General features: G+C 42.0%; 1 protein-coding gene across 1 annotated transcript in view; it reads left to right on the plus strand.

Annotated features, from left to right (window-relative positions):
* The first annotated feature begins 792 nt into the window (after positions 1-792).
* MCOLN3 (mucolipin 3) overlaps positions 793-27,588 on the plus strand; it is a 43,735-nt gene continuing 16,939 nt past the window's right edge. The window contains exons 1-9 of the mRNA XM_029618380.1: positions 793-994; positions 2,309-2,541; positions 11,326-11,493; positions 15,006-15,159; positions 17,061-17,145; positions 17,228-17,324; positions 19,512-19,611; positions 26,060-26,172; positions 26,267-26,416. Of these exons, the coding sequence (XP_029474240.1) occupies positions 2,311-2,541; positions 11,326-11,493; positions 15,006-15,159; positions 17,061-17,145; positions 17,228-17,324; positions 19,512-19,611; positions 26,060-26,172; positions 26,267-26,416 (1,098 nt within the window). The 5' untranslated portion in view covers positions 793-994; positions 2,309-2,310. The remainder of the gene's footprint in view (positions 995-2,308; positions 2,542-11,325; positions 11,494-15,005; positions 15,160-17,060; positions 17,146-17,227; positions 17,325-19,511; positions 19,612-26,059; positions 26,173-26,266; positions 26,417-27,588) is intronic.

Consider the following 27,588-nt stretch of genomic DNA (forward strand, 5'->3'; position numbering starts at 1 on the left):
TTTCCAAAGGAATAATGGAAGATATAGAAGGAGCTGTTAGCCTTCCTCCAGATAAGCGTTCCTAGTTTGATTCTCAGTATTTTTTGCTTTTCTTCGGTTCCTCCTCCCTAGTATCACACGATAAAAGGAGGAGGAACCACAGAAAGCAGCATCCTGAAAAAATAAAAATTCCGGGCAAGCAATAAACATACACAATATATACGCTCCAGGCCGTGTATATTGTGTGTGTATATTGTGCCAGTAAATTTGCTGCTGCAGGATAAAATGGACACTCGTAAATTGAGCGTCTGTTTGGTAACTCGTACAGAGCCTCATCTCCTGAGCGCCCGATGCCAAGGACCGGCTAGGGATGCATAATTTATCCCTAGCGCGTCCGTTTTAGCGTGACAACTCATTCACCTATTGCATTGGGCTCCCAAAAGAGCTGAATGTGCATGCGTTAAAAAACAGGTGCCCAGTTTGCAGGCATGCGTTTTACGCGCACTTTATTGCATTGGCCTATTGATGTGCGAAAGATTGGCCACCCCTGCTGGCACTGGACACAGCATATGAAGTAAGGAGCAACCTTGTATAATAAGGGTTGCGGTAGCACTACATGCAGTGGGCATAAGAGGGAGCGGTCTTGAATGGCCCAGTATATAAAAACCGGATGGGCAGTCACTACTAGTGTAGGCAGTGTCACTAGAGTCTGAGAGCGAGGAGGAGGTGGAGCTTAGCCTAGCAATCTTGCCCTAGCAGCCCCCCCACCCCCGACTCTAGCTCCGCCCCGCCTCTCTGAGTCACGTGTCTTTTTTTGCCGGCCCGGACTCTGTGCTGGGTTGTGATCTGGGTAGCCGAGTCTGCCTCCTGCTCAGGGATCTTGATGGGGGAAGGAGAAATGTTTCATTTCTGGGCTGAAGAAGCAGGTTTGAAACTGCAGCCTGCAGACGATCATTGATTCGCCGGAGCCGGTCATCTCCTTGGCGGCTGGGAGATAAGGCGGCGGCGGCTGCAGGTATGTTGTTTGCCGTGGCAGGATGCATCGGTTGCTAATGCTGTCGGGCTTTCGAATTCAAGCGACGTAGGCAGCGCACTGCAAAGCCAGCCTGGCGGATGAAAAGACTCTTTTCCGATCTCTTCTGAGGGAAGATCCGGACACATCTCCGTGCTGCAGTGTGTCGCAGGCAGGGGAGGGGGAGGGTGGAGGAAGGTTGCTGTGAGAAGCCTTCTTTCTGTCCTTACATGAGCGATGTGGTGGCAAGCGAGGTCAGTCCTTGAGAAGTCGGCTCTGGTTTCACACTTTTTCCCCTGTGCATAGAGAGCAACGACGGGCCATTGCGTGAGGGGTGGCAAGGGCTTTCTTATTAAGCCATAGAAATCAAAACAATGTCAGAGGATTTGGCTTAGAAAATAAAGCCAGTGTCCAATGAGGGTTCACTCTCTTTTATAACACCAACAAAATAAGTAAGCCATCATTTTCCCCCACCACATTAATTTCTCTTGCAGCCGGGATCAGAATGTGGATAGGTAACCATATGTTGAAAAAGAGTAACTTTTTTTTTAAAAATTATTATTTTGACCAGTTCAGGCTGTTGTATAATAAATTGTTCAGCACCCTTACTGTGGTCACATGTGTAAAGGGAAAGATGCTGGCTAATGCAGTGCTGTACTATATGGCTCTGTGAGCAATTTGATTCACTTTGCAGAGTGTACACGTGATTTGGCATGTTTGTTAGTATTATTATTATGTATTGGTGGTTTGCTGTTAAGCCTGATTAACATTTTTTGGGGGGAGGGAATGGGCAAGGCATGACAATATTCAGAAATCCAGTAATACCCTGGCAACTTGTCTATGTACAGTACATAAGTGAAATGATAAGACAAGTAGGTGCTGTGGATCTTTTTTTTTTTTTTTTTAAATCATTTTGAACGATATAAAATTAAATGTGAAAATATTTATTTAAACATTGATGTTCTTACCAAATCTGTTGCACCGTGCTATCTGTACTCTTGGCTGACTTGATTCCATTTATTTGGCTGGTAACCATAGGTCATCATCTTTTGTATCGTGCATGATCGTGAACACATTCACCAAAGATTTGTCATGAAACATGAACAGATTCTGGTGCTTGTTTAAGACACGTTCTTGCAGTTGTCTAATCTTTCCAAAAGGAATTGAATTATTTGACAAAAAGAAATAAATAAAAATGTAAAGTTTCAAATATGTTAGGAAAATTGATTGTTTATTTGCTTTTATTGTTTCTCTCTTTACCTCCTTCCATCCCCCCTCCCCCCCCCCCCCCCCCCCCCCCCCCCCCCACACACACAGAAATGGAAAACCCTGAAGTGCTTATTAACAGCTGCAGTTCTCATGCTGATCATGAAAATCCATATTCTTACAAGCAGTGCTCGGCCGTGACTCATCAGCTGCTTATGGAAGATCAACTTAGAAGACAAGTGAAGTTTTTTTTCATGAACCCCTGCGAGAAATTCCGAGCTCGAGGACGAAAACCCTGGAAACTTATTTTGCAAATTCTAAAAATAGCGATGGTTACAATTCAGGTGAGTAGCCTTTTTTTTAAAATTTCTCATGATCTGGTTTTGTTTTTAAATGTGACTCTCTGCGCTTACTTGGTTTTTCAGAAGTTCTTTCTGATTTAAATTATATATAAAAATCCCCCTACAAAAAATGTCAGCACAGATGCTATTCCTTGCTTTTGTTTCCTTTGGGTTTGTCTGACATGTATATCTTGAGGGGAGCTAAAGGAGTTAAGCAGAGAACTAGCTACGCTGAGCACCCCCGTTGCTATTAATTCCTGTGTTCAGACAGGGTTCCCAAAACTGTCCTGGGGACCTCACAACCAATCGGGTCATCAGGATATCCATATTGAATATGTATGAAATAAATTTGCATAAAATATATAACAAAGGAATGAATATTGCCTGTGGCTTTAGATGTCAACATATGAATAGTAGAGTACATATTTTTAAATAAAAAAATATATCTTATACCAGATTGTGACAAATGTGAAGGGTTGGTATCAGTTCAGTGTGGAACAACCATAATGCAACACGAAAGAATTAAGTGAAATCCCACCATCCACCCGGCATAATAATTGTTTATTGATCGTGTAATGCAATTTTTCAGATTTTTCTTATATCAAAACATGTCTCCATATATGTGAAATTTCTTTTGACTATAATAAATAATGAATCCCATTTAAAAATATTCTGTAAATATTACTTATTAATTACATTATTATTGAATCTATGAAGAGCAATAGCTTATGAATTTCACATCAGTTAATATCAGTTAATATGGCCTGTTTCACTTAGTAAAAATGTGATGGATCAGTGAAATGGACCATGTGTCCTACCACTCTTCCTTTACATACTAACAGAATGAGACATAGACACAACACTATGTATGCAAATTGCCTGCACAGAGTGTATAATATATGTATAATATATTTTACTAGATCCTTGCACTGTTCCTAGGCCAGTCTAGACCAGGAGCCATGCCCCAGGGCTCCTTCTGAAACCTTGTACCATGGGATCTAAATCCAGCCACTGAGTGTCTTAAGGAAGACCGTGACTCCTTTCCCCTCCTGGGACTACCTTTACATCACCCCCAACCCTAGCCAATCTGAGAATCAAACTAGGAATGCTTTTCTGGAGGAAGGCTAACAACTCCTTCTATATCTTCCATTATTCCTTTGGAAAGAACAGACCAATCTCTGTACATAACTAGGGAACCAATCTCTGCTCAGAATTAGAAGACCACTCACCATGCAGAACTATGGGACCAGGCACCGTTCTGAATGGTGATTAGTATATTAGTTCTGAACCAGAACTGGCCTCCTTGTTCTAAACAGAGATTTGTCCCTTTTTTCATTGTGAAATGAATAAATCAGGTTTAATCAGGCAATTAAGGTTCTGCAAACAGGTCAGGTTTTCAGGATATCCACAATGAATATGCATGAGATATATTTGGATGCACTGCCTCCATTATATGCAAATATATCTCATGTATATTCATTGTGGATATCCTGAAAACCAGGCTTGTTTGTGGCTCTTGAGGACTGGAGATGTGATAAACAGGTTAGGGAGGTTCGTGCACATCCACTGTCCCTATCCCTCTAAGGTGTCTCTCCACCCTGCAACTGAAGCTATAAGAAGCTGTAATCAGCCCAGGTCCTTGAGCCTACACACAAAGGCCCTGCCACCTTCTGTGGGGGCTTCCTATTTGGTCAGAAACATCTGCAAAGCACTGGAGCCGTTGACTGCCACAGCTATTGTCACTAATGCCAGAGCTTTTCTTTCTGCTGCCATTGCCTCTCCTGTTGCTGACGCAGTGGATGGTAGAAGTCTCTGGAGTCTGAAGAAAGGGTGTGAGGATGTCATCTGAGGGAGGAGGGGTGCTAGAGAGAGAGAGAGCACGAGAGAGGAAGGATTGTGAATGTCTTGTAGAAGAGTTTATTATTTTGTTTTAGTCATCATACAATTCTGTTATCCCACCTTGCTTCCACAGGAATAACTGTCCTGGTATTGAATTGGTTCAAATCCTGCCTCTCAGACCACACACAACAGATTAAGTTTAACTCTTCCACCTCCTCCTGCCATTCTGTTCTGAGAAGAGTGTCCTAGAGTTCTGCTCTATTATGGCATTGTTTAACGTCTATCTAACACCTTTATGTTGGCTGCTTTTCAGTTTGGGCCTCTGCTACAGATTGTATACAGACAATAGCCAGTTCTTTTTTTCTGTAACATCATCTTGGGCTCTTCCCGCACAGTTCACATCACTATGTCTGACTTCAGTTAGGACATAGCTTTGCCAAAATAAACTCTCTCTTAACAAAAAAGTCCGAGATTACCATTCTCTCTCATTTTCCTGCTAATAACATGCCATGCACTTTGACTTTTGATGGTTACCAGATCTAGATTGCCAACTAGGTTCGAAATCTTGGGGTAATTTTAGAATCAGCTTTATTTATGCAATCTCACATGAAATCAGTAGGTAAAACATTGTTTGCCAAGCAAAGGGTTGGTCCCTCACTTAAAACCATTACTCAGCTCCAATGATTTCAGGACAGTTATTCAATCTTTAATCCAATCAGGATGCGACTGTTGTAACTCTCTTTATACTGGTTTCCCATCCTGTACATTAAGATCCTTCCAGATTATTCAGAATGCGGCCATATGAAGGCTGACAGGCACTAAAATGTTAGATCACATCACCCCGGTTCTTCACTAACTCTACTGGCAACTGGTACACTGGTGTATTCAATATAAATTAGCGGTCACCATTCACAATTTAATAAAATCTACCTTGCTATGGCATCGCTCTACACGGAGACAGTAACTTTTAAACAGCTGCACTGGTGACCATGTACGCGCGTATGCTGGCTCACACCAATGGACGTGGCCATTTTATAACCTATGAGTGCATATGCACAAAGGCCGCCTCTAACAAGTAAGTGGGGGAATTTTAGTAGATACGCCTGCCGACGCAATTACCAGTTTCCCCAGTTCATTCCCAGTTCATCCACATAAAAGAATAGGATTTTCTAACCGCCCTAGTCAAATAGCCTCCCTTTTACTCTGTTAGCCCCAACCATTAAAACCCCACTGACTAGCCTATTTTTTATTGTTTCATGGCTTGCACGCCATCCGTAGCAGAAATAAAATTACGCGGAAGAGGACCTTGGTGTGCTCTTGTGTGCGTAAATACTTATGCGCTGGTTTCAATGAAAAATCCAGGAATGCCCATGCCCCGCCCACACCCCACCCATTTTTGGAAAAACGTTTTGTGCGTGCACAAGGAGATATGAGCATAGTCACACGCCTTTTAAAATCTGCGCAGTGCGTGCTGGCCCGACTTCTGCGCGTATCTCCTGGCTTTGCTGTGCATCGGGCTTTTAAAATTCACCTTTGAAGATTTATGTCCCCATATATATCCTTCAGTTTTCGAGTTAGGGAATTTTGGATATCCTATCCCCGAAAGCTGCCCACTTAGCTGAAATGCTTGCAAAGGCCTTTTCTACAGCAGACCCAACTCTGGCATTCACTGCCTGCAACTATATGCAACTTAAAGAATACAAATACATTTAAAAAAGCATTAAAAACGTTCTTGTTTAAGAAAGTATTTGAATTGTCTGATTAATTTCAGGACCACTTAATTTCAGGACCACTTAATGCTCTATCTTGTCCGTCTTTTGGCAGCCTATGCTTGAATTGGGCATTGTTTGTTTGATTTTGACTATTTATTATATTCTGGGCCAGATTTTAAAACTTATGCGCGGGCGTAGATTTGTGCGTGCAACCCAGCGCGCACAAATCTACGCCCGATTTTATAACGTGTGCAGCCGTGCGTATGTTATAAAATCCGGGGTCGGCGCGCGCAAGGGGGTGCACACTTGTGCACCACGCACGCCTGAGCCCTAGGGGAGCCCAGAGGAACTTTTTTTCAGTCCCCCCATCTTCCTCTCCCGTCCCCTATCTAACCCACCCCCCAGCCCTACCTACATCCCCCCCACCTTATTTTATTTCTTACGCCTGCCTGAGGCATGCGTATCTTGCGCGCGCCGGCCAGCTGCCGGCGCGCGAACCTCCTGCACAGCTGCAATGAAGGAAGCCTCAGGACCACCCCCGGGCTGCCGCCACGCCCCCGGACCCGCTCCCGGACTGACCCCTGGACCCGCCCCCGGACCGCCGGCTTGGTGTGCGCAGGGGCAGATTTTCAAAGGCTACACGCGTAACATACGCAGGTAACCCGAGAAAATCTGCCCCTCTGTTTTTATGTACATTTTATTTGCTATTGATTTAGATTGTTTATTATATATGTTGCTTTGTACTCCACACCAAACTTTGTAGGGTGCAGGTAAGAAATATTGGAAATAAATAAATCTGGGATTGTGTGAATTTTCAAGTCTTAAAATTAGGTTCTATTGGAGGAACATTAAGGAAGCACCTGTGAGGCATTTGTGAGTCTTGAATCAGTGCCCTAGGATGCCACTCCTCCAAGAGGAGCTATTATCCCCCCTGGGGGCTAAAGCTCATCTTGTTTGCCATTAGCTGTGTCAGGTGCTGTGTGTGCAGGTGCTTTCCTGTACTCATTGGTCCAACATGGACCACCTTTTATTGGGTTGGATATATCTACCCTCCCCTCAAGTTGGCTTCCCTGTTGGCTCATTGTTGGTTTGATTTTTTTCGGTTTCCAGTGAAGCAGCAGGGAAACCAGCCCAAGGTGGAGTAGAGATGCTCAACTCAATAAGAGGTTTTCCATGCTGGAACAATCAGGACAGGGAAGCACCTACACAACCCCCAGGAAGGAGACTAGTTCCTCCTGAAGAAATAGTGCCCTGTAATCCCTGGGATACTCGTTCAAGACTGGCTCATGCCCCATGTTGTTTGTGTGTGTGTGTGTATGTGTGTGTGTGTATGTATATATATATATATATATATAGTGGATCTAGGCTTTAAATAAAAATATGTGGGTACCTAAATGGTATATCCATCAGAGAACCCCCAAAAAAAGGGTAAGTAACACCACTAATAATTTAAAAGATTTGAAAGATACTTAATGTAGCAAGCTTTATTATACAATGGCAAATAATACCAAAACCATTCAAAAGATAAAATTGGCACAATAACAGATATAAATATATTTATCACCTGTCCAAGTCAATCATTCCTCATTCACACCACTTCTAAACTCTCTATAGTGTTGTGCATATATAGTGTATATAGGTATCAACATAAAACATTGTCAAAATATATACAGAGTGCTTGCAATAGAGCTGGACTTAGTGAATTGTAAATGAGCCACATGGATGCCACCTTCTTTAAAAAGGGGATATAATTGAACCACAGTCCACAAGAAAGGATTCTTGGTAATTGTTTCACAGGAGTGCTGTCCCAATGATGATTCTGTATTCTGTGTAGTCTCTGTTATACTTCTGCTTGATCCCGTGTTCTTTCTGTCCCTACAAAGGCCTCTGTTTCGCTGTGGAAACAGCTTCTTCAGGGGAAAGTATTATTCATAACTATTCTTGCACATTGGACTGCAAGAAGGCATTGAAGTCTGCTCCAGTTACAGCTCCTTTTTCACCCTTTTATTAGGGTTCACTGATGAATATATATATATATATATATATATATATATATATATATATATATACACACACACATAACATATACTTTAGTTTTTAAGGCTTTGCATTGTGAGGGCCATCCTCTGGCTGAGTCCATTGAGCTTTATGTTCCCGAAAAGTCACTGTGTTCTGATAGGCAAATTTTTGTTTAAGTCCCCCAGGTAACAAGTTTTTGCAGATAAGCCCAGTGCTTTGGAATGATTTACCTCCAGTTTTAAGAGGGTACGAAGATTATAAGTTGTTTATGAAACAACTCAAAGCCTTATTTTTTAGAAAGGTTTTTTTCACGAGACGTATTATTTTGGAGTTTATTTTTATGTTTTTAGTTTGTGTATTTGGTTAAGATGATGTAAACTTTTTTTTATTTCCTAGCATGTAGCCAGATGGACTCAGGACCAATAGGTTATGCTCCCCTGCAGTGACCTCAGTCCTTCAGTATTTCTCCATCTCCAGCAGATGGTGGAGGTACCTCTCCCTATGAGGATTGCTGTACTTTTTGGAAGGAGAAATTCTACATTTAAACTGGAGAAAAAAATTGAGCCCTGCTCTCCTGCGGAGATACCTCCGCAGTCCCCTCCCAAGCTGAGAATTCCTGAGATGATTTCCGAGATCCCTCAGAGCTGTGCCTTGGTCCAGTAGCCGGTTCCCGGCATGGATTTTGCTGCTTAAGCAGCTGAAAGACAGCGGGTGTAGGAAACCGAGTGCGGTGGTGATGGCCAAAGCCCTCTCCTCCTGCTGCCAGCGACTGTCTCTGTGCTCAGCCAGTAAGAATTGAGCCCAGGTAAGTTAAAAAAAAAAAAGAGAGAGAAGAAGATTTATCTCTCGTTGGGATAAGGGGAAGTGGGCTTCCGAGCAGGTTGAGTGGCCCCGCGGTGGGCTAGGCCCTGCTTTAGGCTTGGTTGGCACAGCATGTGGTAGGCCGCGGCAGCGCCATCTTGTGCACGTCCTTGTGCGTGCCGTATGCCATAGAACGTCAGTACGCACAGTGCATTGGCTTTGTCAAGAGCTGTGCGCATAATGCCGTCTCCATCTGCTGGAAGGGGAGCATAACCCATTGGTCCTGAGTCCATTTGTCTCTACACTAAGGAAAACAAAATTATCAGGTAAGTAATTTCTCCATTTATTATGTGTGTACGTTGTGTAATCTGGTCTGATCGATTGGATTTGGATGCAGCAGACTATGAATATTAAGTAAATAAATAAATATATATAAAATCCCTGGTTTCTTGGTACAGCAACACATGAGTTATGGAATTATGTTTGATGTTGCATTTCATCTTTGAATCTTTATATGTGCACATTTTGGAGCCTGATGATTTCCAAAATGTTTTACAATCTCTGGTGATAAGTAGACTGGATTATTGTACACTGTCTATGGGACTTCCAGCAAACACTATACACCCATTATAACTAGTGCAAAATGCAGCAGCTCGCGTAATGACAAACACACCACTGTGAAATCATATTACTCCTGTTTTATATCATAAAAACAGAAGAACATAAGTTGCCATACTGGGTCAAACCAAGGGTGCATCAAGCCCAGCATCCCGTTTCCAATAGTGGCCAATCCAGGTTACAAGTACCAAACAGTAAGTAGATCCCATGTTACTGATGCCAGTAACAGCAGATGCTATTCTCGAAGTCAACTTGATTAAAGTCTTGAGTATCGGTATATCAAAAGTATTTTAAATAAATAAATAAATAGTAGTTAATGGATTTCTTCTCCAGGAACTTATCCAAACCTTTTTTAAAACCCAGTTACACTAATTGCCTTATCAACTACATTGGCTTCTAATAAAATACAGAATTCATTTTAAACTACTAACTAAAATAAAATCATTCACTATGAGGTTGACTATTGGATATCTACTCTGTTGAGAATTTATAAGCCAATTTGATCTTTAAGATCAATTCTGGTCGCCGCATCTCAAAAAAGATATAGTTGTGATGGAGAAGGTACAGAGAAGGGCAACCAAAATGATAAAGGGGATGGAACAGCTTCCCTATGAGGATAGGCTGAAGAGATTAGGGCTGTTCAGCTTGGAGAAGAGACGGCTGAGGGGGGATATGATAGAGGTCTTTAAGATCATGAGAGGTCTTGAACGAGTAGATGTGACTCGGTTATTTTCACTTTCGAATCAGAGAAGGACTAGGGGGCATTCCATGAAGTTAGCAAGTAGCACATTTAAGACTAATTGGAGAAAATTCTTTTTCACTCAACGCACAATAAAGCTCTGGAATTTGTTGCCAGAGGATGTGGTTAGTGCAGTTAGTGTAGCTGGGTTAAAAAAAGGTTTGGATAAGTTCTTGGAGGAGAAGTCCACTAATGGCTATTAATCAATTTTACTTAGGGAATAGCCGCTGCTATTAATTGCATCAGTAGTATGGGATCTTCTTAGTGTTTGGGTAATTGCCAGGTTCTTGTGGCCTGGTTTTGGCCTCTGTTGGAAACAGGATGCTGGGCTTGATGGACCCTTGGTCTGACCCAGCATGGCAATTTCTTATGTTCTTATGCTTGAAGACCCTTGAAGTCAAAAATGTATACTGGAACACGAGACAGAGCATTCTCAGTTACAGGTCCTTTATTTTGGACCTCGCTCCCAGATCATCTTCAACTTATCAAATCTCATGACACCTTTAAGTAATGCTGAAAATGTACCTCTTTAAAGAGGCATATAAAGAGGCAGGTCGGGGAAATAAGATAAATTGGTAACGTCTTCAGGCCTGTTTTTATAGCATCAGTAGATCTTATATTTTTGTCTCCTTAAAAGCCGTGCACAATGTTGGAGCTGACACAAGAACTTTCTTGATGTTGTTTTGTATTCAGTGATGTTTGTTTATGTTTTATTTTGTCAATGATTTTATGATTGTTATTAGTTGTAATCCGCCTTGAACACCACCTGGCTTGTTAAAGAGCGGAATAAAATTTTTTAATACATTCAGATTCAAATTTTGAGCTTTTTTTTGCCAGTAATGTGTAAATATTGGCTGCTATGCAGTTTTAATATCTGGGCCAACATGTTTTGTTTTGTTTTTTTTATTCCCTTTTTGTTTAGAGGTGCACATTTCTCATGATGCTTTTCTTCTCATCTTGTTAGAGCATTTTTCTCTGCCCCCTAGTCTTATTGTTCTAATGTGTGGGCGAAAATGTTATATTTGCAAAATTTTCAAACTATACTTTATTTTTGTTTAGTTGGTTTTATTTGGACTGAGCAACCAGATGGTGGTTGCTTTCAAGGAGGAGAACACGGTAGCCTTTAAGCACTTATTTCTGAAGGGATATATGGACAAAAAAGACGACACCTACGCTGTCTACAGGCAAACAGAAGTCTATGACCACCTTGCTTTTGCAATAAAACAGGTATGGAGAGAGAGAGAGAGCACATTTCAAATGCAAATGAGTATTATAATTAATATGTTAATTTAGAGGCTTGCAATATAGTTAAACCTGAAGAAGTTTAAACAAACATAAAGGAACATACATGTTTGGTCTACCGGTAGCAGTGGCTGGTATTTAAAGTGAGGTAAATAAATAAGGGAAGTAAATGAATAAAAACCCAAAAAGACAATAACAATAAATCCTAACTAAAGGACGGAACAGCAATCTGAGTGCAACCCACTCCTCTTCTGTGCAGTGAAGGAGCGCTCTCACTAAGATTAGTAGTACAGAAGGAGGTGGGCAAATCTAGTCCTCCAGGGCCACCAACCACTTAGGTTGTCAGAATTTTCCTAATGAATATGCATGAATAGATTTGCAGTCACATTGCCTCAGTTGTGTGCAAATACATGTCGTGCATATTCATTGCGGAGGGTAATCCTAAAAAAATCAACCCACTGGTGGCCCTCATAGACCTGAATTGCCCAGTCCATGGACCACAGGATTTTGGTCCATGGACTGGTAACCTTACTGCTGCAGATGGACCCTGAGATGTAACCAGTTCCATCCTCCTGTATTTGCCTTGGAGGTAGAGCCAAGCTGCTGCAAAGAAGATGGTGGTGATGGGTGGGGGTAGAAGAATATTTAGAAAACTTGGATGCCAGACAATTTTTAGGAGCCAAGACAAAAAAAAAAAAAAAAAAAATATATATATATATATATATATACATATTTCTTTAACTTTTCTTTTGCTTTCTTGTTTTTGTTTTGTTTTGTTTCATCTTGTTTGCTCCCGCTTCCATTATGAGTGATTTCAGAAGGAGCCAAGAGTCTGCTGGAGTTGCAGAGAGGGTGAAACAGCAGACATCCGATAGATACTGAGGGTGGGGGGGGGGGGGGTGTGAAGTAGAATCAGAGTTCAGAACCAAACATGGGAGAAACGGGCCAAGTCTAGAGGGTCCTCTGGGAGACTCCTGAGCTGTCCACCTCGCCTCCTGGATCTGCTAGCTGTCCCGATTGGTAGCTGTGGGAGCGCGGCAGCAACGGCATGGCGGGGACGCTGAGCCCGAGCTGTGCTGACAGTTCGTGCCGTCATCGCGCTCTCCGTGCTTCCGTGCCGCGGGTCAACACATCGCTTTCTTGGAGGCAAGAGAGGTGAAGAAGTTGGAGGCAAGGGTAGTGGTTGACGAAGAAAGGCGCGAGGAGGAGGGAGGATACAGTGGAGAACAGAAAGAGAGGGGGAGATGGACGGGTGGAATGCAGCAGGGCAGGATTGAGAAACAATCCTGCAAATTCACTTATTTTATCCCCTCCAGATAACACTGCTTCAAAGGGAATAATGTTTATTCATTTACAGATGCCCAGAATTTGTCACAGATTGTCATTTTTTAATGGCTGAAGAATAGACTATGCAGAATCCTCTGGAAAATAGGTCTCCGCAAAGGGAACAAAACTTCTGCCAGTTCCCGTTCCTTGATGGATCAGTTTGTCTGCTATAGATGCCCCTTTAAAGTATCTGCACAAATAAAAAATAAATGCGACATACCAAAAGGATAAGGTTTCTTGATTAAAAAAAAAATATTATTTAATTTACCAGTAGTATTATGTGAATGTCTCATTGCAAAATACCCCAGCAGGAAGTTTAAAATGTTTAAATGCAAATTGATACCCATGCTCTGGTCTCCCGGTATCAGAGTAATTTTATCTTTCAAATGCTTTCATGTACTTTGCTTCTGGCACTCATGGCATATTTCCTGTCTACACTGCATGACCAGTCCCAGGAATGGTTTAGTGCATCCTCATTTCTCTAAATCAGGTTCAGCTAGCCTAGTTCTCGGCAGAGCAGAATCCTACACTACCCCCCTTTGAGGAAGGACTGAGCTTGATTTAAGCGTGGACTTGGCATTCCTCCAGTGCGGAGAGAAAATGATAGCTTTTGAAATTGAAAAGTCATGTTTAATTAGTTCAAAGGTACCATGGAATGAAAGAACTTAATCATTTTGAAGATTAGCTTTGAAAGAGGTCACTGACCTTTGTCAGAGAGATGATCTGTAAATAAATTGCTCAGACAGCACAGCCACATTAAAGCACTAACACAAAGCAGCAAAAACATTGTGGTTGATAAATCCTTTCTATTAAGTAAAACTAAAAACATGTGACGTGTCAAGAAAGAAGTTGATGAGTGCATGAAATTAAAAGGGTAGCGAAATGAATATAGAGAGCTGGAGACGATGATAGCAATTAGCTTTTTCGGTAGATTAATGTTAACCTCCATATTATTTATTACAAGTTCAAAACCAATGACAACTTTTTTATTTATTAGTAAGCGCATATAAACGAATCCTTTCATATTTCTGTTGACATCGTTGCTCATGAAAGATGCTAGATGGATAAGCCTGAAACTAAAGACCACTGCTTAGCCACAGAACAGAAGCAGTACAGATAGTGCCAGTGGACTCTCCCCTACGGTGCCCTGGCAGTGTGACATGTAGTGGCATTAGCTCTCGGTGGTAAAAACTGAATTACCTTTTCATGTGGATTCAGTTCTGAGACTGTATAATCAGTGAGTCAGTTATCACCATATGTGATGTAGAACCTGTCCACCGGGAAGTGCGCTTACACCATCAGCTCATTCCAGAGTCCAATGAATAACCTTCAGGCGAAAATGAATCTTGGACACCATTGATGAGACAAACTAACCAACGTGTGAGGATTGGTAGTGAAAAGTCAACTGAAATTAAGTGTGTGGAGTGACTACGATTATTATGTAGTTGGCTTGGTTATCTTTGTAAATATAAAGCTTTAAAAAAATATATTTATTGCATACCAAAACAAGTTGATTTAATTTTCTGGAATGCCATAAATATTTGCATTATAATTTACAAGGACTTTCTGATTTGAACATATTTGAGTTGTTACTTGTTTTTTTTTTTTTTGTTTTGCTTTTCTAGGCAGCACTTCTACATTGTTAACTTTGGATGTACCCTCGCCATAACTAGGCAGTTCTTCATGCCGATGACTGGAGCAATCCCTTTCTCTAACTAGTATCAAAGCAAAATACCAAGAGGGAGAATTTGCGCTCCAGGAAACATAAAAAGCATCCTGAGTTTGTTCCTGTTATCAGCAGAGGAAGTGCCTGGGTATGGTGGCTGTACACGATGAAACTGCTTCCCAAGCACTGCTCATGCAATGAAGGGGTGCCAGGGTGGCCTTGACTGACAACTCGTGCCTCTCTGTGGCTTCTGTGATAAACACAGCAGACCCTGAACTCCTCACCGAAAGTCCACATCCTTTGTTGTGATTTTCGTGTTCTACGTTGCTGAATGAAGTGAAATGGTACAGAACTCAGTGGTACGATTGGCAGCAGAAGTAACGTACTAAAATAAGTTTGCCATGGGTCCAACCTAGGAGAAACCTCGTTCTAAGGGACTGCAAACATCGGAGCAGTCTGGCTGCTGCATCCAGAAGAAGGGCTCAGCCCTCTCTTTGTTTTTCAGTACTTGCAGCTGCGTAACGTCTCTGTGGGGAACCATGCGTATGAAAAGAAAGGAGCAGAGCAGACGGCCATGAAAGTCTGTCAGCAGTTCTACAAGCAAGGAAGCATCTTCCCTGGCAACGATACCTTTGATATTGATCCAGAAATTGAAACGGGTAACATTTTTTAGGTTGTTTTTGGGCCTAACTAACCATTTTCTGACTGACATTTTGTGTCCAGCGGTTTTCTTCTTTAGGTTTCCAGCTCAGTTGAAAACTGCTGGGGCCATGGTGCCATGTGTCTTCTACAGCTACCTTCCCCTCCACACAGTATTAAGCCTCTCCTTCCTTCCTTCCAGCTGCCCAACCATTGCAGTATTAGTTCCTAATCAGGGGCCGCAGGCAGACCCCTTTCAGAGCCTGGTACACATGTGTCCTGAGTTTGGTCATTAGATGCCGCTGTCATACAATGGCTGTGACATCTCAGCATCCTCGGCCAGTTAAAGGAGCAGAAGAAAGCCTCAGGAATTAAACCCAGATCCCTGGCACAGCATTGCTAGCGATGTAAAATATTAAACAGCTAACCGGTTGGTAAAGTCTTAACCAGTTAGTCCTTTTAACTGTATAATATTAGCTGCCGGGTCGGGAAGGAGTGAGTTGGACAGTGGCTGAGGGAGCAAATCCTGCTGTGGCTTTCTTTGGCTCTTCCTCCAGGCTTGCTGCATGGCTCCCCTCCCCCATTGTGATAGGCTACTACTACTACTACTACTACTCTTTATAATTTCTAAAGTGCTACTAGATATACACAGCACCGTACAGATACACACAGGAGGAAGACCCTGCTCAATGAGCTTACAATCTAATATAGACAAACAAGAATCTATGGGAAGTGTATTTATTATAAAACAAAAAGTGCTTAGGATTTAAAAGCTGCTTCAACAAGGTGAGGTTTTAGACTGGATTTGAATATGGTGAGAGGGCATTCAGTGCAGTAAAGGAAAGGCTTGGAATCGGGAGTAAGAAGAGCGATTTGCTTGATGACCAGAGTTCATGGGGAAGGGTATAGGGAACAAAAAGAGAAGATAGGTAATGAGGAGCTGCATTTATAGGTTGAACAGTATGCAGAAGTGGCAGGAAGCTGGGGTGCTATTGACCAGCTTGAGGCGTTGCATGCTCAGGCAAATCGGCGCTTTTGTGGAGGATGAGAGCTGATGGAGCTGCTTTCACTCTTAAAAGATTAAAAGAGTTAACCTTTGAAACAATATTTACATCCTTCTTGCTAGTGAGCCGTTGGGCCAGCCCATCCGGCTGATCTTTTATAAGCTTCCAATTTCCATCACACAAACTGCCCAGTGGGTCATTTTTGGCTTTGACTGCAGAGGTGATGGGAGCACCAAGTCTGAACCATGCCAAAGTGTAGCCTTTCCTTCCCATATCATGGCAGCCTGTCACAGAAGCCAGGTTTTGAATAGGGTAGGCAGCAGTTCTTGAAGGAGATGGCCTCGTCCATGACTGCAGTACATCTTGCCAATTCCTGTTAGAACGGAAAGTTGTTACTGTGTTGAAGAGCAGGGTGTGAAAGCCTCTCTAATCCCGTTTTCCTGAAATGTTAAATAGAAGCTTATTAAAGCAGCTGTTTGATTTTGTTTTAAAATTGCAGGGTAACACCATTTTCTGAAGCTAGTTTTAATGAATAGGCAACTTAAGATGGAACAACTGTGTTGAGAAAGTTTTATCCCATTTGGGATGAAGCTTAATGCCATGCGGCTTCTTGAAAAGTTGTCAGCAGAGTTGTGTATTTTTTTTGTCTTCAGTACTAAATTGGTAGATGCTCTTCCTAGCAGATGCTCCCTGGGATGAATGGGTCACAAGACGTGCGTATCCCTCCATCTTGGTTACAATTTTTGTTGAGTTGTGTATTCCAAAGTGAAATTGATACAGTGGAAGAAGAAAACATCTCTCTAATTTGTTTCTTAAACTCTCTTTTATTTTGTACTTAAATAGACTATTAAGTGCTTTATGAAGCATGGAATTTGTTCTATAACACTGATGTCTTTGCCTGTATCGTCATGCATCAGATTGCCTCTATATTGAGCCAGCTTTTCCTTTGGACAACAGAACCTTTGGAGAGAGCAAGTTCAACTTAACTTTCGACTTTTATAGGTGAGTTGGATAATATATTTTCTGTGTTTGTGATGAGCAAAATTTAAACCTTAAGGAAAGCTAATTTGTATTTCCTCTCCAGACTCATAATAGTTCAGCTAGTGTTTAAGCTGAAGGCCATCAATCTTCAGACCGTGCGTCACCATGAACTCCCAGACTGTTATGATTTCACAATCATGGTCAGTATGAGTTTAGTTCTGTCTGGTACTTGAGTGGAAGCTTATTGCTCACAATGCTTTTGGTTCATTCAGTTGTCAAGAGACCCTTATCAAATTAGTGACTCAGCACATCTGAAATATATCTTGGAGTAATAGGTACTGTGTGAGGCAACACTGGGAACTTGATATTCAAAGATATCTGGCTCAGTGAGTTAGCTGGATAAGACTTATCCAGCTAAATCACACGGGGTATTCATCGGCATGGCTATGCTTCTGAACATCCCCAAATAAATCGCTAGTTAGCTGGATAAGTCTTATCTGGCTAAATTTAGGCCCGCTGTTGAGTAGGTTTAACTTATTTGATTAATATAGCTGGATAAGTTTGAATATCGCTACATATCCGGCTATGTAAACCGAATAAGTAGGTCCTCCCGCCTGTTTCTCACCCACCACTTAACCAGGTAAGTACTCATCTGGCTAAGTGGCAACCGCTTAATGTGGCCAGATATTCAGCCACTGCCACTTAGCTGGATAAATCTTTATTTCTCCAATGTAGTGGCGCTGAATATCGACCTCGGGGTGATCAGATGTGGAAAGTGTGTTTTCTATAAACATAAAACATACTTTACTTTCTTCTTAGGCATTTTCTAATTGTATGTAGTCAAAATTCAAGAGAGCGATGTTTGCATAACTGCTATTGTACAGTTTTCCGCTTTTATGAACCACTGTTTTATTTTATAAGACTGCTATCACAGGCTCTCCCCTGGAGCTCTTATAATCCAGCTCCTTAATGTCTAGCTCCATTTAGAAGACATCCAAAATTCTCCCTTCACCTACACTTCAGCACCTGATACGCATCATATTTTTCTCCTTTTCAAACTTCTTTAAGCTACTGTATCAATGCTTTTGCCAGTAATGATGAAAGAACTAGAAATGGTTATTTTAAACCCCTCGCACTAAGCACTTCTGAAATTTCTAGAACAAGCTAAGTGTTGTGGTTGTCATGTTAGTCCACTTGAATATGTAAAAGTAAGGGTCAACAAACAAGATGTACTGTAAGTGATACCTATTTTATTGGACTATCTTAATACATCCGTGACACGTTTTCCAGAGCTATTCTTCCCTCGTTAGGTCAGTGCAGAGACTGTGCAGCTCCACTTTAATTTAAGTAGCACAGAGTCGGCTAGGTCTTAGGTTGCCTGCATTTGCCATTACAGCTCATTAAAGGGACGGTGGAGGTTGGGGGTGGGGGCTTGACAGAGGTGACCGTGACAATAAACCTTTACAGTAGAAATGGCCTATATCTGATAATGGGTATGAAGGTCAATATCCTTATTCATTCCTTTGGTATTTCTTTCCAAGTGTTTCATCTTAATTTCAAATATTATGCATTCTTGTGATTTGCTAAGATTCCTTTTACGTACCCTTTAATCACCTCACAGTTAGAGTAGTTAAAGGAAATTATGTGAACATTACCAAATTTAAGTAAAACAAAAGAGATCTTGTATATATGAGATGGTGAACAAAGAGCTCCATGTATAACAACTCAACAGCAAGTTGTCCACATACATGAGTAGGGTTTGAGGTGGCGCCAAGCACGGTTTGCTAGCATCTTCTTCCCTTCTGGTTGATGCAAGCATTGCAGCTCATATTAGACCCTATTTCAGATTGAATTGCTTGCCTTTCTAAATCTGACCTCGGGGTACCCTACAATCAGGTATTGCTCCTTGCCCCAGAGGGCTTAAAATTTACTAAGGCTTTTCTCCCTTGCTGTGTCTATAGGAAAAATGTTTAGGAAAGGTGGCCCTTAATTTTTTACCTGAGGCAATACAGATAGAAGCAACTTGCCCAAAATCACAAGGACCATCAGTGGGAGAAACAGGATTTGAACCTTGGTGCCCTTAGCTCTCAGCCTACTGCTCTAACCCTTAAGCTACTCATTCACTCCTCTTTTAGAAATGGGCTCCAGTATGTGTCCGAGAACTTTACATTTAACTTTTAGAATACACATGGAGGGTAAGTCGACAGGTTTCCCCTATTCTTGAAACTTTGCATCACATAGGGGAAGAAATGGAAAAGAGATTATCCAAAAATGTTTTCAGCGTTTCATTAAAATGCGTTCTAGCCTGCACTATCAATTATTTTGTCTTCCTGGTTTATTTCCAAAATGTAGTAAGTAAGTGTCCACATTCCTCTTTATTCTTGCAGATCACGTTTGATAACAAAGCACACAGTGGAAGAATTAAAATAAGTTTAGAGAATGATATTGCTATAAGAGAGTGCCGAGACTGGCACGTGTCTGGATCCAGTGAGTATTGTGAGAGCCCCCTCCTCATCCTCATCCCCCACTGACACACTTACCTGAGCCCTGCGTGTGAACCTGTGACTTGGATACAAGCCTCAGTACTGGTATCACAGATCAATTAACCATTGCTTCTGAAGTTTCATGCTGCAAATGCTTGCAGGGTGCTTTAGGTGCTGGTAAGTGCCAAAGTGGTGTTTGACTAATATTGGGTTTCCACGTGTGCAAGGCATCCCGTGCATCCATTAGTTATTGCCCTGTTTGGTTTTCGGTTCTGCTGCTGGAAAGGCCCTGCCTTCTGCCCTTCTATCTTTCATGTGTGAAGGATACTGGCTCTTACTTTTGGAATGGTCTCACAAGTGCTTTGTTAGTACATTGCCTATCTTCCTGTTTATTTGGGCCGGATTTAAGCTGCTAATTTGGGGAGGGGGGGGGGGGGTTGTCCGCATCAGCTGCCTAGTGGCACCCCTCCCGCCCCCACAGGGGCAAGGGTCAGTTCCTCCCCCCCTGCTTCCTGTTGAAATGATCCCCTCTTATGGCTTCCCCCTTCACTTTATGTTGTGGCGCGGGCCTCACAACACAAGCAGCAGCTGCAAGCAGAGCCAGGAAGTTTAGCGCGGGGCCTTCTGCAGCTCTTGCGAGCTCACCAGCCCCGTGGAACCCCACCCCCTCCCACGTAGGCTTCTTGTTACTATGGAAACCCATGCGAATGAAGGGAGAGGCGTCGCAGGGCCAAGAGCGTGCGAGGATTGTAGAAGGCCCCGTGCTGACTTTCCTGGCTCTGCTTGCTGCTCTTTCTGTTGTGAGGTCAGCGCCACGACATAGAGGTGTGAGGGAAGCTGTAAGAGGAAGCAGACTGGATTTCGGTATGCGTCGCTGGTGGCAGCATTTTGGTGCCTATAAAAATTTGGTGCTGGAGGCGATTGCCTAAGCCTAAGTCCAGGTCTGATCTGGCGGGTGAACAAGTAACCACGATCAGTATAAAGATTGCGTGTAAATTTGAAGAAGCCTGCATGTCCAATGTTTGCTATTTAAGGGGCCTATTTATTAAGTCACGATAATGCAGCAAGGCATGTTAAGTGCTGAATTCAGGATTTAGCACATGTTAAAATTGCTTTATTGTGCAATATTGGCAGAATGTACCTGAGCGTTACCAGTATCACACAAAAAAATAGGCCCGATATGAGCAAAGTATTAATGAGCTGTGTCGCATACAAATGCATGCAAAGCAGCTTATTAATTTTAAAACCGAGTGACGTGGATCACGATAACCTTCACGATAGTTAACCTTTCCCAAAGAGCCTCGGCAGGCTAATTTGCCTGCCGAGGCTCTTAGGGGGGCCTCTCACATGAAGCTGGGGCAATTTGGAATTGTTCCTTCTCATTTGGAAGACCCTGATTCTTTAAAACATGGTAAAGGGGAATCCATGGGATTAACGGATGTGGGGGACCATGATTTAGTCTTCGGATGAGGCAGGGATATTGTCTTAATTTTGTACATTGATTGGGAGGACTGTGCCGAGTGAGGATACCCAGGGGTCATTGGCTTTTGTAGGGGACTTGAGGCTTTTACATGTGTGGGATAGTTTACTTCCATTTTATGAAACATGGTAGGGATGCAGCACATTGCCTGCCACTGTGGGATTTACTAAACTGTGGTACTCAACTACTTCAGTTTATTAAACCTTGGAAGAATTTACTCACATAAGAACAGTGCATTAATTCACCTTCTTTAACATGGCTTAGTAAAGAGACTCCTAGCAATGGTTCAGGAATACCCCAGTTCTGCGGATATTAGAGGAGTGCATAGAATTATGCGCAAGAGTAAATGGCTTATGGGACAGAGATGAATATTCTCTGAGCTTGTAACATTTCTCTTTCAGCAGGCAAAACAATGCCACCTGTTAAATTTCTTCAGATATTCAGTCATTCATGTGGCTTAGAAATTTTAATCACTAAGGGCCCAATGTAATGAGGTATGCAGGAAAACTGCACTGAATTTCAGCACATAGTTTTTTTTAACCCACACTGTAAAAAAAGATTTAACTCCCCGGCAGCAAACAAATAAATTGCTACTGCATCAGGAGTTAAACAAGCATGCACACCTGAATTAAAATGTGCACTCAGCCTTTAGCATAGGCTGAGCACATAGTTTAACTCAGAGGGGGAGGGGCTAAGAGGAACGAGTTTATGTGCATGGGAAACAGTTTGGTTGCTCTGTAGATCAGGCTCTGGGGTGACAGGAGGTGGTGAAATCCTCCTGGAGAGACTTTTGGCATTCAAAACATCCTTTCAACAGGTAAACAAAAAAAAAAGTTGGAGACTAGGAGGGGGAGAGAGCCAAAAGGGAACAAATAGCAAGGCTGAAAGGTCAGAGAGACTGGAGAAGAGATTTCCATCACACTCTCCAGCAGAAGGGAAGAAACTTTGCGAGGCAAACACACAAAAGCCGGGATCCACCCTGCAAAAGGCAAAGAGGAGAAAGAAGTAAGCATCCGTGCAACACTTCCAGCTTCCAAGAAATGCAAACTCGTTAGACAAAGGGAAGATGTAGATTCTAGAAAAAAAATATGTGAGGAAAAGAAGACTGACGTGCAGAAATCACCTTTTGCGTGCATATATCTGGAGTGCAGGTCCCCAGTGCTCCGAACTCCCAGTCAGCTCCATAGATTAACAAGATCACCAGAAACTTTACTCCACCACTGACCAGGAGTAAACTTTCCTGCATAAAGAGAATACGAGTTGAGTCTTAAGCACTTTCCTGCACTGGTGGGGGAGGGTAATAGCTAATGCCTTTGGTAGAATGGGATTTCTATGCAAGGGTGCTTTGCAGTACACACTGTTTACGAGCACATTTTTATGCACAAAACTCCTTGCTGCATCGGGAACAAAGTATACGCACACAAAAAAAAACATGCGCACAACTGCGAGTGAAACTATGCACTCTGCTGAGCGCACCTTATTACACCAGGCCCCAATTCTTTAGTACATTAGAAAGGCAGCGAATTCTAGAATGCCTTATTGTTTAAGTGCACATATATTCCGCTGATTCAATATAAAGTTCCGACAGTAAATTTTAGGTTAAAATACTTTAGTCCTGGATAGACTGTTTTGTGTTTCTCCAAATCCACAGTCTGCCGATGGACTAATTTAGATAGTGTTTCTTTCTATTTTTCAACTTTAATCCAGGATAAAACCATACAGAAGGATTGTATCCTTCAAGTGCTTTCTTGATTTTTGCTACATTTTATTCGCTATTAGTTTTAAACTTGGGTATGGAGAATACGATGACATATTGACCTTCATGCAGATAAGAAAGCATGTAAAATAATTTTCAGAGCTCACCAGTGCCCTTAGTTAAAGAGGTATCCTTCAAGCAATGCCCTGATTAGTCAATTTAATTTGCAATTATTATTATAATTATGGAAAGTAATAACTGTAATCTTCACAGTTATTCAATATCAGTGTCCTAATACAGCTAAAAGTGATTTTTGAAACTACATGCTGTTATGCTGTTGAAACCGTATCTTTCTGTTTCTAATCTGCCTCCAGTAATCAAGGCAGTGTTGCCCTGCCTGGATTACTGTAATTCTTTATATGCTGGGCTGCCAGCTTGTTTACTTTGCAGAATCAGGCGCTCATAATTTCATTTGCATGCCTAGAAATAGTCAACTAGCAAAGCTCAAAAAGAACAAGAAATCCTATTAGTTGGTGTTGTGAGTTCAAAATTTTGATATTCCTGTTTAAAAAACTGAGGGGAGGTCTATATTCAGCAGCATTGAGCCAGATAACGTGTGAGTTATGCAGTTAAATGCTGACTTTTTAATATTTTAGGCACTTTTCTTAGATATTTCATTATCCAGCTAAAATTTAGCTGGAGAACATTAAGGCATTCCAGGGACATTTCTGGGAGGTAAAATTTGCCAGATAAATTTTTCAGTAAGCTCCAATATTCGGAGTTAGCCAGATAACTTATCCAGCTTACTCTGGTTGTGCAATAGAGCAGTCCTAAAGTTAGCAGGACAAACTTATCTGGCTATCTGTAAGATAATCGGGTATATTCAGTGGTGCAGCTGCATCACTGAATATGCTACTAAAGTTAGCCGGACAAGTTTATCTGGCTAATTTTGCAAGCTGGCCAGTGGCTGAAAATTGACCCCTGTATATCTTGGTTCCTGTGTATTTGCAGACCTCTGCTGATAAATATGAACTGTTTTAATACTATTTGTTTAGTTATTCCTAATCCAAGACTCTCTGAAACTCAGAACTGAGCTTTTTCAGGAGTTGCTCTAGTATTAAGGACTGCACTGCCGAAGACAATCAGGGGAGAACAAAAGTATTTAATGTTTCATAAAGCCCTGAAAACTTGGCTCTTTTCTTAAATATACTGTAGACTCAATATGACACAGTGCAATATAATGCGAGATCACTTATAAGATGGTCAAATGATGGCTCCCAATTTCACTTAGCTGAATAACTGGGGTCCAAACATTTGGTCCACATTATAAGTGACCCCGAGTTATATCGAGTTTATATTTGGTTTGATATAATGAGCCAAATATTTGGACCCCATTGCTTGTGTTATATCATATCTACAGCGTATTCTCTTAATTAGATTTAACACCTTATGGGGAAGATTTTCAAAGCCCTAAGCGCGCCAGGCCTATTTTCAAAAGACCCAGCGGCGCGCTTGAAAACAGGGGCGGGCATGGGTGGGGTGGTCCAGGGGTGGGGCCGGAGCCTCCAGGCACAGTGGCCATTTGCCGCTGAGCCCGGGATCGTGGGCCGGCCATTGACCGGGCGTGTACAACTTGCGCCTGCCCAAGGAAGACATAACTGGGTAAGAACATTTATTTAGGGAGATTTAGCTTAGGGCTGGGGGGGCGGGAGAGTTAGGGGAAGTTAAGGAGGGGTGGGGGGGTAGGGAACGGGGGAAGGCAGCGCGGCTCGGCGCGCGCAAGGTGCACAATTGTGCACCCCCTTGCGCATGCCGACCCCTGATTTTATAACATGCGGCACATATAAAATCGGGCGTACATTTGTGTGCGCACAAATGTACGCCGCGCGCGTATGTTTTAAAATCTGCCCCTATGTGATTAAGATTTTAAGGGCAACTAGTAGTATATTATCCTGATGTTTTCTAGTTGTGATATTCAAGAATATTTATTTTGTCCTTTTATGATGTTGTATTCATTTTTATACATTAGGATTAGTATACATTAGGATTATATATTTTTCCTTTATTTGCTTTAATTTGATCATTGTTTCTTCAGAAAGGTGGTTTATAAATATTTTAAATAAAACTAAACATCATTGGTTAGAAATACAGATTACAGTTACTGGTGTTCCAGCTGTGAAGTGTGGCAAGTTTATTTTCTAATAGACATTTCTGCACTTAACTTGCAAGGGGATGGGAACTGCTTGGGGGAACATGAAAGCACAATGAAAGGAATGATGCAGAGCAGACCAGCTCTGACGTGGTTTATGATGCTCTTTCTTTGGTTTACCTGGTTAGTGGTGCATGTACTGGACAAAAGGAAAGGAGTGCCTGATACCTACCCCACTGTTAGCCCCATCAGACATCGGTCTTGGGGAGCAGTGAATGTCTTTGTCATTGGTGGTGATAGCAGCTCGAGCATGGAAGACGGCCTTGCAGTTTGCAGCTCCTTAGGGAAATGTCTCTCACCCCTAATTTTATAACATGCCACTGCCACTGCCTTTTCTTTCCGTTGGGGGAATTGCCTGAGATGTTGTCGTTCTTCATGCTGCTTTCGCCTAGGGGAGGATTTCCTCCTCACTCCCGACAGCAACAAGCCCCGTCAGGTTATCTAGCATTTGTTGCTGTGAGGGGCCCTGTGAGTGACGGGATCATTTTGGGAGCCCTATGAAAAATGGGACAAGTTTCCTTGAGGTTCCTGCTCCCTGGAGCTTAACAGGTCAAGACAGGTGGACAAGACACACAGACAAAAAACAAATATGAAGCTTTGAGTTAAAAGACTGAGGCCTTCGTTGGGAAGAAGGAAAGCAGGTGGGAGTAATTGAGGAAGGGGCTGCTGTAATTGAGTGAAGCTGTGGAGAATGGGGCTTGTTAGGAGTCTACATAAGAAAACAGCCAGTGGGATGGGTGGGATTTGAAGATCTTTCCAAAGGACGAACAATACAAATGGAGCTCTGTTCCTACAGCCATCTCATTGTTCTTAAACTATGTGAACAACAGTATTACTCCAAGAGCAATGTAAAAAGAGGAATTATATCCACAATCCTAAGCACTGTTTGGATGGTAGAAGAAATGTACAGGAATTCAAGAAATTATTTTATAAGATTATGAAAATGTGCTTCTTAAAATGACAATTACTGCCTATAGTAAGAAAGGCCTGAACTGCTGACATGCTGGCTGTAAGGTTGTTGTCTTTAACTTAAGGTGTTTGCAAAAAATCATTTCTTCGTTTTTCAGTACAGAGGAATACCCATTATATGATGATCTTTGATGCTTTTGTCATCCTGACTTGCTTGTCCTCGTTAACGCTCTGCACACGATCAGTGGTTAAAGGAGTAAAGCTTCAGAGAGTGGGTATAAATCTTACTGGGAAATTCCTTGCTTACAATTTTGTTTAACAGTTTAAAAGAGTTGACTTGCACCTTTTCTTTCCTTTCTATTCAGGAAATTGTGATCTTTTTTCAACAACATTTTAAGAAGAATTTGTGCTGGAGTGATCAGATGGAGTTTGTCAATGGATGGTACATATTGATTATTGTTAGTGATGTCTTTTCAATAATTGGATCAATTCTCAAAATGGAAATACAAGCCAAGGTAACAGAAACCAAAAATCCTACCACCTTTTTTTCTCCCAAAGATTGTTCTACTGGTTATAGCTGTTTCTTTTTATGCTGGACTGTTCCTTGCCCACAGATGTTGTGTTTTCACATGTTTTTCTTTTTTCTTAATGCATGGGAGTCCTTTCAGTTCAAGAGTACAGCGTTTGCAGTAAGATGTAGAGGACATGCTGAAAAGGATATGACTTGGAGAATTAAAAAAAAACAAAAAACCCCACAGCAAAAACCACCATAGCCCTTAAAATGTTGTGAATGTCTTGCTGCAACACCATCTAGCGGCTTGATCTTAGAAGTAGGCTTGAGAAACTTAGTCACTGCAATACAGAGAGCTAAGTTTTCTCCTATCATCTGTTATGTTTAACCTTTTCACTGCTAAGCGTATTGTATATACAGAACAAAAGATCTGCATGATGAATTACAACACTGAACCTGGCAGAAAAGGTTCTCTTTTATCCCCTGAAATTCAATTTAAAACTTGATTTTATTTTACTGAGTAATGCTTTTGCATGCTTTTGTGGTCCATTTGCTACTGACTAATTGCTGTTTGAAGGGTGAATAAATAGACAGCAATAGTATAATCATACTATGTTGTTGGCTTACGTTGCCTCTCACATACAATGCCTGGTTCCTACTGGATGTTTTTTGGTCTAAAGATGAGTGGCATGACTGGTGCACACCCCACGCACATCACAGCTTCCTCTCCCTTCCCCCCTGCAAGCAGGAAGGCCAGTGGGCCATGGTGGAGCTCATCCCACCACGACCTGAAGAGAACAGGAGGCCTTCAGGGTCGTGGTGGAGGTGGCCCAGCGACAACAGGAGTCCATGTGTGTGAGCGAATGAGAGCCTGTATGAGTCGGTGAGACCTGTGTATGTGTGTTTGTCTGTGTGAGAGTATTTGTGCCTGTGAATATGCCTGTGTGAGAGCCTGTGTGTGTGTTTGTGTATATTTGTGTGCCTGTGAGAGCGTATATGTTGCATATAGGCTCTCACAGGCATGCACAAACACACACACATAATGTATCTGTGAGAGAGAAGGAGCCTGTGTATGTGAGAGAGAGGGAGTGTGTGAGAGAATGAACATTATTGTGTTTGTGTGTGAGAGAGACGATAAAATGTTTGCTGCCCTACCGCCCCCAATCCATGACGATC

The sequence above is a fragment of the Rhinatrema bivittatum genome, chromosome 10 (genome assembly GCF_901001135.1).
Source record: "Rhinatrema bivittatum chromosome 10, aRhiBiv1.1, whole genome shotgun sequence".
Lineage (NCBI taxonomy): Eukaryota > Metazoa > Chordata > Amphibia > Gymnophiona > Rhinatrematidae > Rhinatrema > Rhinatrema bivittatum.